General features: G+C 36.2%; 1 protein-coding gene across 1 annotated transcript; it reads right to left on the bottom strand.

Moving 5' to 3' along the window:
• Positions 1–5815: 5815 nt before the first annotated feature.
• On the bottom strand, positions 5816–14115 carry LOC116127790. Its single transcript, XM_031413446.1, has 15 exons — positions 14009–14115; positions 13821–13887; positions 13597–13701; positions 13003–13100; positions 12809–12892; positions 12556–12692; positions 12331–12403; positions 12162–12207; positions 11933–12042; positions 11574–11681; positions 11423–11482; positions 10711–10772; positions 8525–8801; positions 6317–7765; positions 5816–6224 (listed from the first exon to the last, which is right to left on the bottom strand). Exons 1-15 carry the CDS (start codon positions 14072–14074, stop codon positions 6129–6131), a joined length of 2838 nt encoding a protein of 945 aa, XP_031269306.1. The 5' UTR covers positions 14075–14115; the 3' UTR covers positions 5816–6128.
• Between the last annotated feature and the right edge of the window lie 2665 nt (positions 14116–16780).

The raw sequence follows: 16780 nt of genomic DNA, 5'->3' as shown, positions 1-16780 counted from the left end.
AAAAGATTTGACTGCCATTCTCACCAAGAAGACAGAGCCATTCCTTAGGAGATTCTCAAATTGCAGTGCTTGGTTCATTCAAGCTGCCGAGTATTGGAAAGAAGCTATCGTGCTTCTAATAATTATATTGAAGATTACAAAGCATATGAATACTCCATTTGTATTTTAATTTTATTGAACCAAGGGATATGCATTATTTCTTTTCTATTTGTTACTCTATTTCTCCATATGTTTGTGTTAATGCACACAACAGTAACTTCAGTCTTTCTCTTCTCTTGTGTCTCTATTTCTGCATGGTTATGTTTGGTTTCCCACATGGACTGTATAAAAAGAGAAAGAGACACATTCAACACATCTATTGATTAAGTTGAAGAAATTCAAGTATTTCTGACCTGGGTGTGGATATAACTGTGTACATATTCATAGTCATATAGAATAATAAACAAAAATATTTAAATATAATAATAGTCACTTCCATGGCTTTTGTGAAGTGCTCTAATCAGTAAGCCTTCGATAGCTTTTTTGACCATTTTAAATAAGTTCCCACCTTCCATATCACCAAATTTATTCTAAAATTAGTGCAAGGGAGTGAGTATTTTGGCGGCCTGATCTTTAACTTAAACACCATCTTATCTTTTCTTATATTTCTACCCTCTCTCCCTCCATGAGTTTCATGCTTTGGCAGAATTCTTGGCACTAAAAAAGTTGGAAGTTGTTCAATTTTTCAAAATATACTAGCAATAGTGGTAATAATAACAAATATCAAGAAAGTTCTTTGTGGGGGAAAGATACCTATGTGTTATCGTCGATAAGGCCTCTCTTTATTAGGTGAGTTAGCAGAGTTGTCAGTAAGAACCGTATGAATAGGGGAAGAGGATGGCTTGCATCTCCAAGCTGTGTCAAAGAAGGTTAGCCGAGGAGGCTTCGGCCTTCTCCCCCGAGCAATAGCTAAAGGTCCATTTGTTTTGGTCATTTTGGATAAGATTTTGGATAAGATTTTGGGAATGATATTGAGTAGTTGAATAGGGAGAGTATTACGAGGTAAAATTTAAAAATTAACAAAAAACTATAAGTTTGCTAATTTAACTAATACCCTAATATATAAAATTTTTGTAAAATAACAAAAACACCCCACCCATCCATAGTGTCAGATTTCGGCCACCACCATCGGAATCTGGCCAAAAATGGCATTACGTATAGACCGATCGGATCTAGTGGTAGAGGCATCGATATGACCTTTTTCTGTTAGATCTACCATGGATCCGATCGAAAAAGGCCAATCTATAGTTAATCTGGCTTTTTTTTTCCAGCCAGATCCACTGTGAGCTAGCCTAAAATGTCAAATTGGTGAATTACAGGCTATTCTCGTATCGTATATAGTTAAGCTGTTGTGATAGATTCTGGTTACCACTGCACGGTGGTTGTCTGAATCTGACAAGTATGGATGGATAGATGTTTTTGTTAATTTTTAAATTTTTTAGGGGTATTTAATGAAATTATAAACTTAATGGACTAAAAATAATTAAAAAATATATTAATATTTATTAAATAATAAAATAAATAAATATTTTGGAAGTAGGATTAGAATATGGATAAAATAATAACGTAAACGGAGCATAAGACTTCCCCACTTTTCAGACAGTAATTACCATTCCATCTCTAATCTCTTTATTTTTTTCTTCCTTTCCAATTGACTTGACTGATTTTGAAAGAAGTGCATTTGAGCTTGCCGATTAAGACATTCAAAACGGAATTACCTTTTGATTTAGTAGAAGTGGTTTAAGTTTGTCGGTTGAATAAATGCATGCACGACTTTATCGATATATGGAAATTTTGATCTTATGTTCGCAACTGCACAAAACTGAAAGCTAATCATGTAAAAGTTACGAGAATGAGTTTACGAAACTGAAAGCTGTCAGTAAAGTTTACGAAAAAGTTTGTGAAATTTGTTTGTAAGTATAACAGTTTAGTATTGCCCTTTTGGATTTCATATGGATATATATTAATTTTAAGTCAATTTACAAAGCATAATTTCAAGACATATCAACCAAAAAAACAAAATGAAAAAATATTATAATTAATGACGTGAAGTGGTGTAATGTTTGGCATCATCTTTGTCACTTTTACTCTTCTAATGAAATCAAAACGTGGAATAATTATTTGACAATGATCACCCTTTGGCCTAAAAATTTCATTGAGCTTTTAACCAGTAGCTGAGCGGATACAATTCTCCCTCTATCGTTGATAATGTTGCTGAGTTTTACATGAAAATACTCTGATTCCTTTTTTTTTTTTTTTTTTTTTTTTTTTTCCTCTTTAGTTTGCTGAACCAGAGAATTGTTAGCGGTATACGGAAATTATAATGACCATATCGTGATTGAAGGGGGCAGTATTATTATAATGAGGGCCGGATATCTATTCCAGATAAAAAACTGCTGGTCAAGTAATGTCGCTATGTGATCGGTATCGGTTTGCATTCAAGTGAAAGTAGACGCTTGGCAATCGGAGATATAGAGTATAAGGCCATTAGTACAAATGTTACTACGCACAAGAATCTACGACTGTTATACCTGGGAACACACAATTGAGGCACTTTCCATAACCGAAGACAAAAGAGGCTGGGGCAATTTCTTCCATGAGAAGTTGGTTAATACTGTACCCTGTAGGCATTGGGTTGGATGCAGCCTTTTTAGGCTAAAAAAAAAGGGGGGGGGGGGGGAGGGTTGATCATGAACATATGACCATCAGGACTAAGATATCCTAGCGTTCTCCGTAATCATGGGCGCTAGGCCCTCATATTGTAGAGGCTATTTGTTAGTAATGTATGAATGCATTTTTATTTCTAGATGCATATATTAGATTCGAGAATTACAGAGACGAGTGACTATGTTTTTTTAGGACGGCATCATCTGCGACTGGAGATACTGTTTGACTTGCCGCCATTGCTCCTGGACCAATATAATACCTGTTTTCATGTGTCAATTCATGACTATCTTGAGAGATGAAAACATATCAGGTCTCAGCTGCTGATGGATTAAACTAAGATGCTGGATTCGAAGATATCATTGAAGGCAGCACATCGCAAGAGTCGCAATCGTTTTGAGAGCTACGACATGGCAGCAACCAAGTTGCAGATAGCGCTTCGTCAGATTTCCCTGTAAAAATAACATATAATTTCCGAGATTATGATATAGTCATTAGCAGCTCAGCATCGACGTTTGTTAGCCTGTCCGATGGTACTGACATACCACGTGAGGAGCTGCATGGGGATATAAGATTATTCTACTTTTTATAAATAAATTACCAAATAATCGCCTTTGCCTATGAAATAGCCATCGTATATACGGTGAACAATGTAAGGGCCGAATTGGGCGTTATCCACCATAGGAGTTATTGTAAACAGCTCTGATCATGAGGAAATCAAAAGAGTCATATAACCTACGTGCTACAAGAGATCATAATTAAAGGATAGGATCTGCGAGAGTCATTGCGTCTGCAGAGAGGAGCTAGATGCTGGGAGAAGAGATATCAGAGTTCAAAGGATGCAAATGAATGAGGCCTCCCTGAAGGCGCTAGCCAATTAGCAGCCATATACAGATGGATTGCTCGATCTTTAATCGCATGAATAAGCTATGCTGTAAGTTCAGTAATGGGAAGGTCATTGTGGAGGCTGAAAATGCAGCTAGAGGTGCCACATCACGGGGGGGATTTCATTCAATAGTTCAATCATAGCTAGGTCGAGCTTCTAATTTTTTAATTTATCTGAATGTGTCCGCATCATCCCACTGAGGCACCCGATGATAGGTCATGGGGGAAGATAAAATCCTACAATTCCGATTAGATTTGCACTTAGGAGCCTCATGGGCTTGAACAGGCCTTAAGACTTATGTCTTTCAGACAGAATCATCGGAGATATAGATGGCTATTGTTTAATGCAGAACGACTCATACATAGCTCGAAAGATTATCGAAAGTATAGTAAGGCTATCGGATGCGAATAAGAGTAAATACACATAATGGCACTCTTGAAGGTAAAAGCTGTAAGTAATCTGAGATTGCCGGCCTGTATTATCCGTTATAGTCGTTGCATATCATGCCACTGCTATCGATGAAGCAAGTACAAGATTAGTGCAACCATTAGAATTGATATGGAAAATAAATCTGCTCTTGTACTTTCACTCGAAGAGAAGCATGTATATGAAACAGCTTTAAGTAAAGTAGACTGGCTTGAAGTGGGGGTCCAAAAAAAAAGGAAAAAAAAAAGCCAGAAATTCAAAAGAAGTTACCAAGCTACGTGCTAGATGTGCTAAAATGCGCACACATAGAAAGGCACCGTGGCGCATTTGGCTATAACCCTCTAGTTCGACGCAGACTAATATTTATGGCAGCGCAGCAATGCACTGTCAGGCAAAAACAGTGTGTGAAAACGCACACTGCAGTCCCTTTTGCACACTGCACACAAACAATAAAACCAGCCATTTTTACACACTTCAATCCTCAAGCACAACCACTCTCACACAAACAATCACCTCTTCTAATATCAGGTTTCAAACCCACTTCTTTAATATCAAACAATCTCACAGCAAACAAAGAGCGATAACAAGTTAGAACAATGAAATACACAAACTTTGTGGGAACTGCCGAAAATCGAAGATCAAAGAAGAAGAAGCTATCAAAGCTGAAGCTAGAAATCAGAGATTCAGAAGTCGTTCAAGGCAGAAGTTGAAGATTGTTGAAGATTTTGATGAATGAAATCGGAATCAAAGAACTCCAAGATCGAAGAAGTTGATATCGTTGTTTGGTAATGGTTTTTTTATTTTTCCTTTTCTACTGGTGCTGGTTATTTGAATGAAATGGGGAAGGGTGAAAGCTGAAAAAGGTTTTAATTTTATTATTTTAATTATTAATCTATTTCTTTTTACTGTCAGACCCGAATTATACCAATTGGACCAATAGTTTGTCATAAAAAACCGATCCAGCCACGATCTAAAACGGGTCAATTGCTGATTACAGTTTTTTATATGAACCGAGCCGATCTAACCACCGATTCCCGGTCAAACTGGTTCAACCAGCTAAGCCAGGTTTTAAAACCATGATCCAAAATACCCTCATCTAACTTTCAATTAATAATAGAGCCAATGAAATCAAACCGTAATAACAAAAATCTTTTCAATATTTTTAAAATAATAAAAATTCACCTACTTTTTAGTTTTAAATAAATAGTAGAAAATATATATTTATCAACTCTACCTATATGATTCTAGTTTTAACTTCAAGTAGTATTTTTTCATTACATGACATTCAAACGTAGAATTCTCTGTCCTTTAACTCTAAATAAAATTAATAAGCTATTAAGAATGTTAAAGGAAATAATCCCAATATCCACACTATTGTTTAATAACTTTCTACTACAACAATAACCACATCAACAATTCAATAACTCAAATACACTACACTCTTTTCTGATGCTCCCCCTTTACTGCCTCAACTAAACTATTGTTGTCGAAAATTGCCGCCTAATAAATACTTGAGGATTGTTAGTTCCAGAAGGGTGCAACTGCTAATTATGGAAACTATCTCTACAAAACTTTGGTGAATGGCTCTTTTACACTTACTTTACAACAAAAATGCAGCAGCCTAGAAATGGAGACACCATGATCATGCCAAAATTGTACCTTCACCCATCAACTGCCTTTAAATTACTACACCTGCAGAGATTGCATATCGGAACAAAAATAAAGATTAAGTTAAATAATTGAATGGATCACACGGGCATTACATTTCAAACAAGATTAAGGCAGAAGGTATTTCCAGTCAGTTGTCAATCATGAGGTAAACTGTGTCGAGGACTCTAACATATATTGTACAAAAGACAAATGCAGTTATTCTATCTGAAGAGACTAGACAGTGGAGGCCGACTGCTCTTCTTCTCCTTAACTACATTCTTGTGTTTATTTTTCTTCTCAGAGATAAACTCCTCCAATGATGAATGCAATCTTTCTTCTCCGATATGTTTTCTTGTGTCATCCTTCTTTCTTCTTTACCTAATAGGCGAGTCTCAACAAAATTCTGGAGTTCCTTACCTTTCTGTGGCTATCCTCTTTTGAAACCTCTCCTGCTTGTTCACATTTAGCTCCTGCTCAGAAACTCTGCTCTCTTCTTCCCAGATGACTTCGTCTTTTTGGTTTCACTGCTGCTCTTGTCCTGCTTGTTCACATTTAGCTCCTGCTCAGAAACTCTGCTCTTCTTCCCAGATGACTTCGTCTTTTTGGTTTCACTGCTTGCTTCTTGTCCTGCTTGTTCATATTTACGGCGTCCTGCTCAGAAACTCTGCTCTTCTTCCCAGATGACTTCGTCTTTTTGGTTTCACTGCTGTTCTTCTCCTTAACTACGTTCTTGCGTTTATTGATCTTCTTAGAGATCACCTCCTCTAATGCTGAATGGCAATCTTTCTTCTCTGAAACGTTTTCTTGTGTCATCTTTGTTTCTTTTTTAGCTAATTGGCAAGTGTCAACCAAATTCCGGTGTTTCTTACCTTTCTGGTGGCTCTCCTCTTTTGAAACCTCATCCTGCTTGTTCATATTTAGCTCCTGCTCAGAAACTCTGCGCTTCTTCCCAGATGACTTCGTCTTTTTGGTTTGACTGCTGTTCTTCTCCTTAGCTACGTTCTTGCATTTATTGATCTTCTTAGAGATTACCTCCTCTAATGATGAATGGCAATCTTTCTTCCCTGATATGTTTTTTGGTGTCATCTTTGTTTCTTCTTTAGCTAATTGGCAAGTCTCAACCAAATTCTGGTGTTCCTTACCTTTCTGGTGGCTCCCCTCTTTTGAAACCTCGTCCTGCTTGTTCATATTTAGCTCCTGGTCAGAAACTCTGCGCTTCTTCCCAGATAACTTCTGCTTTTTGGTTTTCTCTAGATTTGATTCCGAGTAGGGAATTGCTAGACTATGGTTTCTATTTTTCTTGCTCAAAATTGTATTCTTTGTCAAATCACAGGGCTTCTGGTGGCAACTTTTCTCAACTGAGTCCAACAGCGACTTAGTTTTCTTCTCCTCATCAACCTCCCTCTCTCCTCCAAGCAGCCCACCAATAATGGTTTTCAAATTAATATTTCCAAGAATCTTCAGATTAGACAGTGGAAGCCGACTGCTGTTCTTCTCCTTAACTACATTCTTGTGTTTATTGATCTTCTTAGAGATCACCTCCTCTAATGATGAATGGCAATTGTTCTTCTCTGATATGTTTTCTTGTGTCATCTTTGTTTCTTCTTTAGCTAATAGCCAAGCCCTAACCAAATTCCGGAGTTCCTTACCTTTCTGATGGCTCTCATCTTTTGAAACTTTGTCCTGCTTGTTCACATTTAGCTCCTGCTCAAAAAGTCTGCTTTTCTTCCCAGATAACTTCAGCTTTTTGGTTCTCTCCATATTTGATTCTGAGTCAGATATTGCTAGACTACGCTCTCTATATTTCTTGCTCAAGAATTCATTCTCTGTCAAATCACAGGGCCTCGGGTGGCAACTTTCCACAAATGAGTCCAACAGCGACTTAGATTTTTTCTCCCTCTCTCCTCCAACAAGGCCACCACTAATGGTTTTCAAAATAATTTTGCCAAGAACAAATCTCGTCTCAGGTATATGTCCCTTTCCAAGCAAGTAATAGTCAATCATGAAACTCTTTCTTCCGTTGTTGTAAGATTCAATAGAATTCACCAGTACATCAAAAATTTGACCAACACCTTGCCCAACATTCTTTGGAACAAACACCTGGATAGCCACATGCTTTTATTCGTAAACAAATATCTAAAACTGCACGAGTAATATATGGGTATTTATTCCAAAGAAAACAGAAATTAAGAAAAAATGTATATGGTACACAGAGACATAATCAATTGGTTGTCCCAGAATTACAACCACGGCTGCAATGCTAAACTTTCTATCATGTTAACTGCCAAAATGGGAAAAGAAGAACTACTTAAGCTGCCCTAATTCTAAGTTACCACAATGCTTATCTAGGCCAGATTGCAGAATACTAGACAAGAAAAGTTTAAACTCAGGTTTGAGGCCAGGTAAGTAAGAATAGACTTAGGTAAGGTCTGCACTATAGTACGCCAAATAGTCAATTTGCCTTCAAATATGATCCATTAGATCTCTGTGTACTGTTTTTTCACATAGCAAACATACACTTATGTACTTACACAGTTCATAACATAACATGCCTGTCTATGTAAAGGCATTACCATGAAATATAGAAGAGAAGGATGATCACACATATGCTTGATGATTTTGTCTTCGTATACTACTAAAGAAAACTCAACAAGGCACACTGAAGTATCTCTTTGGAAATCAGGTACTCTGTTCAACAGTGACTATTAATTCAAAAGTGATACGAGGCTTCATCTGATACTAGATTCAGATGAACACAAACACGCTGGACAAAGTACTACTTATCAGAAAATTGTTATACAATGCAAAGTCAATGAAGTTATCAGCAATATATATTACACCAAATTTAAATGCACTTACCATGTAAGAGTGTGTCTCATTAAAAGTCAAGCCATTGACACAATGTTGAACTAAAGATGCTAACTCAGTAACTTTTGCTGCAAGTTTGTGATCTGATTCAATTTCAGAAAACCCAGAGATCTCAGGAGCAAAATTAACTTGATCTTTTGCATGTTCTCTTGCAAATTTAACACCTTCCGCCCATTTTCCATTATACAGAACAGAAGCAAAAACCCAGATCACAAAAGCATCTTGGGGGTTACTGACTAATGCCTGGTGAAATGCCAGCAGTCCTACCCTATACAAAACACAAAATAAGATCATCAATTGCATCCCAAACACAGAATCTTGATTGCAAAAATGAAAAAAAAAAAAAAAAAAAAAATTGTATGACCACTGTCCAAATAGATTAACAAATCCCAGTTTATTTCAGAACATAAACAACACAACAACTGAACATCAGAATGATCCTATCGTTCCACAAAGCCACTGGTTCTGACACCTTAACACCAGCGGTTGTTTCCGTTATCTGCACTGAGTTACTACAGATAGATTATAATCTGTTAGGATCCTACATTGAAAGGAAAAGGGTGGGCATGTGGTTTATAAGGCTTGGGCACCCTCCCTTGGCAAGCCGGTTTTCCAAAGAGAGTTCTACCCAAGCCCATGAAAGATCCATGCCCCAGTCAAATGTTGAGTTTTGGAGTGGGTTCCTATCATTGTATCAGAGCATGATCCTGCGCCTATGTGGCAGCGCACACTGGCAGGCTGACCCGTGGTAGGCTACCTTGGACCCGGGCTGCTACCCTGAGAAAGGGCATGGAGGCCCGAGGGAAAGGGGATCCGCGTAGCAAGGTTCCGAAACCCAGACCGAAAGGTGACTCGCTCAATGACCGGTTTCCAGTCTGAACAGTCCCTGACGGCGTCGACTGGTGATATCACAAATATTATATTTTAATATTTATTTCCTATCATGCCATTTCATCTTTCTCTTTCTTCTTTTCTCCTTCATTTTTTTTCCACTCTCTTTCTTTCCGTCCTCTCTTTCTTCTTTATATTATATATTTTCAAATGTCACCTCATCTTCTCTTCTTCTTCTCACCCGTCACCTCATCTTTCCTTTCTTCTTCTTTACTTCATCTTTTTTTTTTCCCTCTCTTTCTCGCCGCTCTTCCTTTCTTCTTTACTTTCTTCCATATTCTCTTCTCTTTTCTCACCTCCTCTTCCTTTTCTTCTTCTGCATCTTTTGAAGACTTGAAGGCTGAAACTGAAGCTTGAAGGAGATCCGGAATGGAGGACTGAGTGGAGCCTGAAGAGGTTGATTGAGAGGAGGAGATCTGGATGATTGAAGGACTTGAAGAGCGAAGACTTAAAGGCTGAACTGCTGAAGCTGAAGCTTGAAGGAGATCCAGCGCGATGAGAGGACTGGACTAGAGATCGCGAATGGCAAAGTAGCAAACCGAAAAAAAAAAAAAAAAAAAAAAAAGCAAACTAAAATGATAAAGGCAAAAGCAAAAAGCAAAATTTTAAAAGTGGCAGATAGCTCGCAAAAGCAAATTGAAATGTATTAAAAAATTGGGGGTTTTGATTTTGTGTTTTGGTTTTAAATTTTTTTTATTTTTTTTCATATTTTTAAGCAGTGGACGGGATTGATGTGGACCGAATTTCTTTGTTATACCGTTAGACCGTCGGTTTGCTACAGTAAGACAGTCCAACTATGGTTTGAAACGATCTGATGTAAAAATCCGGTTTCTACTATTTTTAAACCGGAAATATAAGCGAAACCCGGTCGGACCGGTTCAACCGCCGGTCCAGTCCGGGTTTCAGAACATTGCCGCGTAGCATCCAAGGGGTAAAGAGGCCGACGTGGACGTCGGTTGCGAAAGCGTGGTGGAATTGTAGGTTCCCACATTGAAAGGGAAAAGGGTGGGCATGTGGTTATAAAGGCTTGGCACCCTCCCTTGGCAACCGTTTTCCAAGGAGATTCTACCCAAGCCCATGAAGACCCATGGCCTAACCCAAATTATTGAGTTATTAGAGATGGGTCCTTCATAATCTGCAGCATCAGTTTAACTGAGAATCGTAAACTTCCGTAAACTATAAAAAAAAAAAAAAAAGGTTCAATAGAGTCAATCCACCAATTTTACAATGACACTTGTGATTAAATATCATCATTATGAATAAATAAAAAGCAAACAGTTGCTCACCACAAATGGCAATCAGCAGGCTGATCACAAGAAACCAGCTTATCCAGATTAGATAACATTTTCTGCACCAAAAAAAAAAAAAAAAAGAACACCCAGAAGTAAAACCATCAGTATACCACTGTCTTAAGAGAATTAAACATTGGATTTAGCTCAAAACAAGCAAGAGTTAAACAATCCAAAGGAAAACATAAGTTATTCCAATGCAAAAACGGTCATAGTAGTAACATGAAATCAGATCATACTAGAAACAACTACCAGATCTCATCCCACATTCCTCACTGAATGTCCTAGTGTTTTTTACTACCAAACTTTATAAATTACGAGCAAATATATCAATTTTAGTTTTAAGCTGACTAATACATTTAATCGAAGCTGATATTTCAAAAATAATTTTTTTATCCTAACAGATATTGTAATTCCCAAACTGCTTGCAATTTCTAGAATAAACCAACTTATTGTTCAAGAACAACAAATCCTGAAATCTTTATGAACAAGCATTACTATTCTGCACCACAAAATAGTCTCCCAAGAATTCCAATATTTTCCCATCCTATTCTGTGGTTCTAAACAAATCAAGGTCAAGCATTACTATTCTGCAACACAAAATAAGGCTTGTCATAGATCCCTATATTTCACATGATAGGAGGGTCTTCATCATTTATACAGTCATGGCATATTGAGGAACTTGCTTTTTCCACAAAACAAAGCTTACCATTAGCATCACGGAATTCTCAGCAGGTGTTTCACTAGCCTGTTCATCAAGATATGCTGCCTGCAATAGAACACATGTTAGACATAAAGTCGAATCCAAGCTAATAATCTGTGATGTAACATGGTATATAGAAAACCAAGAAATTACGAACATGGAATGGAAGAAAAGTCTTCAAAAGGTTGTATCTTTGAAGCAAACAAATAGAAGGCTCAGCTGCTCCATAAGACATCATGTAGTTCATTTCCATCATTATCCTGAACTGAACAAATAAAGTGAAAAAAGTTGTAACATAGTGACATTTACCGGACAAGCAAATGAGCAGTGACCATGGGTCCACAGATAAAACCTTAAAAAAGTAGACTTGGTGAGTGAAAAAGAGGACGATATGAACGTAAAAACTCTCTTCGTGTACAAAAAATAAATGGGAAGATACAACACCACCAAAAGCCTAATAATCTAAAACAAGAAATTCAAGTAGGATGATGGTATTCTTCAACTCATCATAAATACCTTGTCCAGTCTCTCAACAGATGATGAAAGCTTACGTATAGCAGTCTCAGTATCCTTTGAAAATGACATGCCCAGACGAGCTGCAATTCTTAAGCCCCTCAATATCCTAGCTGTACGACAGGGATTGCACACAGTTTTCCAGTTGGCATACTTTGATACCATAATCAACCACTTAATCAAAATTTCAAGGTGCTGAAAAACGGTAGTTATAAAAGATAGAAATACCCACCACAATCCTCTTTGAATGACAAGTAGGCAGGTATTAATGTTCGTAGCTGATTCCACAAGACCACCAAACAAAATGAGTAAAAGCCAATCTCAGCAAACTTCATACAGCACAAATTGAAATCAAATTTGAAAAATGGATAGGGATTTTATTAATGAAAGTAGAGAACTACCTTTAAGGACCTCAAATCTTTCATTCCATTGGCGTAATCGTAGATTATATTCAGAAAAGGGTCGTAAAATAAACTGTTTTCACAAGTTCAAAAACAATTTTTTATTGAAATGGCTTAAAAAACCAAACTCACACTCAGATCACAGGCCAACTTTGACTCCATTAAGTAGAAAAATCATCTCCTAAGGGAAAACACAAAAAAAAATGAACGAGAGAACAATCATGCCTGTTAATTGTGAAGTCCCGGTGCATGCTGTTTCTCCAGCGAATTAAGTCTTTTTCATCACAGCCACGAGGAGCTTGAGATAAAAGGAATTTTTCTTTTCCTTCAGCATTATGTGCCACTGTCTCAAAACTTGATACCTGAATAAAAATCAAGATAGGAAACTTGATTAAAAGCCAAAAAATATTTATACCAGGAAGATTATAGCCCGATGTAGAGAAGCACAGAAGCATTTGATATTACTATATTAGCTGACCTCAATTACAGAATCTTTAATATGCACCCGGCATATAGGAAACCGCCGTCCAACAATCTCACAACGATGAAATCGCTTCCGAACCTGCAGTAAGATATTGCAAAACCAGCAAATTGAACTTTTCATTCACAAGCACTTTTCATCAACCACAAACAGGAATTCAAGAGGAGAAAACTAAACTAGTGCCACAGAACCTGTTGAAGGTTAGCTGTAGTGATCACATCAAAATCTTTGGGTGTTTTATTCAGAAGTAAATCTCTCACACATCCACCAACTAAGTAAGACTGGAAACCTGCATCATATGAGAAAAAGGTATCAACAAACATGAACAAATAAAAAAACAAAAATTCATGCAGAATAAGATAACTGTGGAATACAATGCATTATATAACCTATAGCTGCAATTAAATAAAACAAGTAGCAATACAAAATTTGACAGAATGATAAACACTTTGGCTTAACACATCCAGCTTTCCACAAACCATGCTTACCCAATAGTCCAACCTAATTGCAGAAATGACCCTTTAAGAATTGGCTTTCCATCTATGGAAAGCTTCCAAATTATAATTTCTTCTGGTCACATACACATCACACAGCACGTATCAATCATAATCTATAAACTACAAATAACATCAAGGACCCCAGTTTCAAAATCTAGTATGCTAAGTGGGTTGGGGATTTCTAAGTTATAAGAAAATAAAAAATACCAACAAGCTTATCCAATGGAACTAAACATGACTAGTAACATTAAAACTCAAAAAAAAAGTTAGTGAATAAAAGTTATGCACCTTCATATCTCAGAATTTTCAAGACAATCCACGAGGGTTGTGGAATCACAGAACTATATATCCCAAGTTTCCTCGCATCCGTTCGTCTCCAATTTGACACGTCAACTACACCAAAACAACCACCAAAATTAAGTCTCTCAAATAGAAAACAACGAGAAAATTATTACAATGGCTGCACAAATGGAACTTAAAACACAAAAACAAGCTTTCACACAAATGCATACCTTTGTGAGTTACAGAATCAGACCTCACTTTACGGGAGATCTGGGGCTGCAAAGTATGGTTGAATCTCTGTCAATAAATGACAAGAACGTTAATGATTATAAAGTGTTTGAAGAAATGCCTCACACAGAAGAAAGAAATTAAATAAAAATAACTAAATAAATCTATTTAAAAGAAGATAGAGAGGGACCCGAATCCAAGTTAATGATTCGAAACGAGATAAAAGACGATCTTTAGCTTTAACGAATGTTGCCATCAGAATAGCAAATTCATGGCGCGCTCTTTGGCCACTATATGTTTGTAGCTTGAGCTGCTGACGGGGACTATTAATGCATGTTATTTCTTGACCTATTTTCATCGGGGTGAGAAGTGGGTTAGCGGGTCATATATGGGTCGGCTTAATAACCCGGTTAATTACATCCAAATGATATATAGGTCTACATGTATTTATGGGTCAAAGAAATTGTATCATGTGAAATGACATATTTATATAATTTCAACCAATATTAATAAATTAAACAATAAACAGTTATATAATGCAATAATTACTTATAATAAAATCAATACAATATGAGTAATTATAATAAAGAATAATGTCACATATTTTAATGGATATTCAATTTTCATTAAATTATATATTAATATCATGTATGATATTATTCCAACCATTTAATTTCATTTATCATAAAAAGGTCGTGTTATGTAGAAAATTTAACAATCGACTTATATTGAGATATTTAAAACCAATACATGAAATAATTATATTTAACTTCTAATTTACAACTATTAAACTGTAACGAATCTAAGTTAAGAAATTGTAATACAAAATTAAGTCATGTAGCCAAGTAGCCTGACCCCTTGTTATATGATATTTGCTATTTTTAACTTTGTATATAAATATGAACTAAAACGGAAAAGTGAAAGTTACAAAGTTAAGCACCTATTTGATTTGTGATTCAAAAATAATTTTCAAAAACTAAATACAATTCAAATATTTGAGTTGTATTTTAAAATTTTTAACATTTGAAAAGTGTTTAACATAAAATTTAAAAATTGTTTTCAAATTAAAAGTGAAAGAAAACTGTGAAAACAACTAATAATCGTTTTCTAATTTTACACTAATTTTTAGGATTATATATGAAAATTGTTTTTGGAAACAATTCTATAAATGTATTTTTATAAAAAGAAAAAAAGTGATAAAAGAAAATAATCATTTAAATTGTTTTTCTTACTATTTCAGGTACCTTTAAAATGAAGAGTGAAAAAGAATGAAAGATATTTATAATAATCAAGCTGGTTTGGGTAGACTCAAGCACAAAAGCAAGCCTAACCACGTATACATATATACACCATAATAAATTGCCCTCTACAAAAACTTTGGTGAATGGCCCTTCTATTCTTTCTTACAAAAAAAAAAAAAAAAAAAAAAAGGCTGCAGCCTAGAAATGGAAACACCAATCACCATGATCAGGCCAAAACTTGTAGCCTTTACCCATCAACTGCCTTTAAATTACTACACCTGCAGAGATTGCATATCGGAAGCAAAAATGGAGAAGATTAAGTTGAATGGCATTACAAACAAGATTAAGGGAGAAGGGTATTGACCAGTCAGTTGTCAATTATGAGGTAAAACTGTGTCAAGGAGTCTAACATATACTGTACAAAAAACAAATGCAGTTACTTCTTTCTGGAGAGACTAGACAGTGGAGGCCGACTGCTGTTCTTCTCCTTAACTATATTTTGTGTCTATTGATCCTCCTAGAGATCACTTCCTCTAATGATGAATGGCAATCTTTCTTCTCTGATATGTTTTCTTGTGTCATCTTTGTTTCTTCTTCAGCTAATAGGCAAGTCTCAACCAAATTCTGGAGTTCCTTACCTTTCTGGTGGCTGTCCTCTTTTGAAACCTTGTCCTGCTTGTTCATATTTAGCTTCTGCTGAGAAAGCCTGCGTTCCTTCCCAGATAACTTCTGCTTTTTGGTTCTCTCTAGATTTGATTCCGAGTCAGGAATTGTTAGACTATGCTTTCTATTTTTCTTGCTCACAAATTCATTCTCTGTCAAATCACAGGGCCTCGGGTGGCAACTTTCCTCAACTGAGTCCAACAGTGACTTAATTTTCTTCTCCCCATCAACCTCCCTCTCTCCTCCAACAAGCCCAACACTAATGGTTTTTAAAATAATTTTGCCAAGAACAAATCTCGTCTCAGGTATATATCCCTTTCCAAGTAAGTGATAGTCAATCATGAAACTGTTTCTTCCTTTGTTGCAAGATTCAATAGAATTCACTAGTACATCAAAAATTTGACCAGCACCTTCCCCAATTTTCTTTGAAACAAACGCCTGGATCACCACATGTTTTTGTTCTTAAACAAATATCTAAACTACACGAGTAATTTATGGGTATTTATTCCAAAGCAAACATAAATAAAGAAAAAAACGTATACAGTACACACAGACATAGTCAATTGGTTGTCACAGAATTACAACCACGGCTGCAATGCTAAAACTTTCTATCATGTTAACTACCAAAATGGAAAAAGAAGAACTACTTAAGTTGCCCTAAGTCTCAGTTATTAGCATGCTTATCTAGTCCATATTGCAGAATACTAGATGAGAAAAGTTTAAACTCAAGTTTGAGGCTAGGTAAGTAAGAATAGACTTAAGTCTGGTCTGCACTATAGTACACCAAATAGTCATTTTGCCTTCAAATATGACCCCATTAATCTCTGTATATAGTTTTTTTCACACAGCAAACATTCACACTTGTGCTTACACAATTTGTAACATAACATGCCTGTCTATGTAAAGGCATTACCATGAAATATGGAAGAGAAGGATGATCACACATATGCTTGATGATTTTGTCTTACTATGCTACTAAAGAAAATAAGGCACACTGGGGTATTTAGTTGGAAAATCAGGTATTCTGCTCAACAGTGACTATTAATTCGAAAGTGATA

The sequence above is a fragment of the Pistacia vera genome, unplaced genomic scaffold, assembly GCF_008641045.1.
Source record: "Pistacia vera cultivar Batoury unplaced genomic scaffold, PisVer_v2 Contig195, whole genome shotgun sequence".
Classification (NCBI taxonomy): domain Eukaryota; kingdom Viridiplantae; phylum Streptophyta; class Magnoliopsida; order Sapindales; family Anacardiaceae; genus Pistacia; species Pistacia vera.
This window is presented reverse-complemented; position numbering and strand designations above follow the sequence as displayed.

What these genes read in the sequence shown, in the direction of transcription:
- LOC116127790 (XM_031413446.1), bottom strand. Translation starts at nt 14,074, where the DNA reads ATGGCAACATTCGTTAAAGCTAAAGATCGTCTTTTATCTCGTTTCGAA. An exon ending in GAAAATTCTGAGATATGAAG is followed by an intron (nt 13,101 to 13,596) that starts GTGCATAACTTT and finishes CATATGATGCAG; the next exon opens with GTTTCCAGTCTTACTTAGTT. An exon ending in CGGGACTTCACAATTAACAG is followed by an intron (nt 12,404 to 12,555) that starts GCATGATTGTTC and finishes TTGTGAAAACAG; the next exon opens with TTTATTTTACGACCCTTTTC.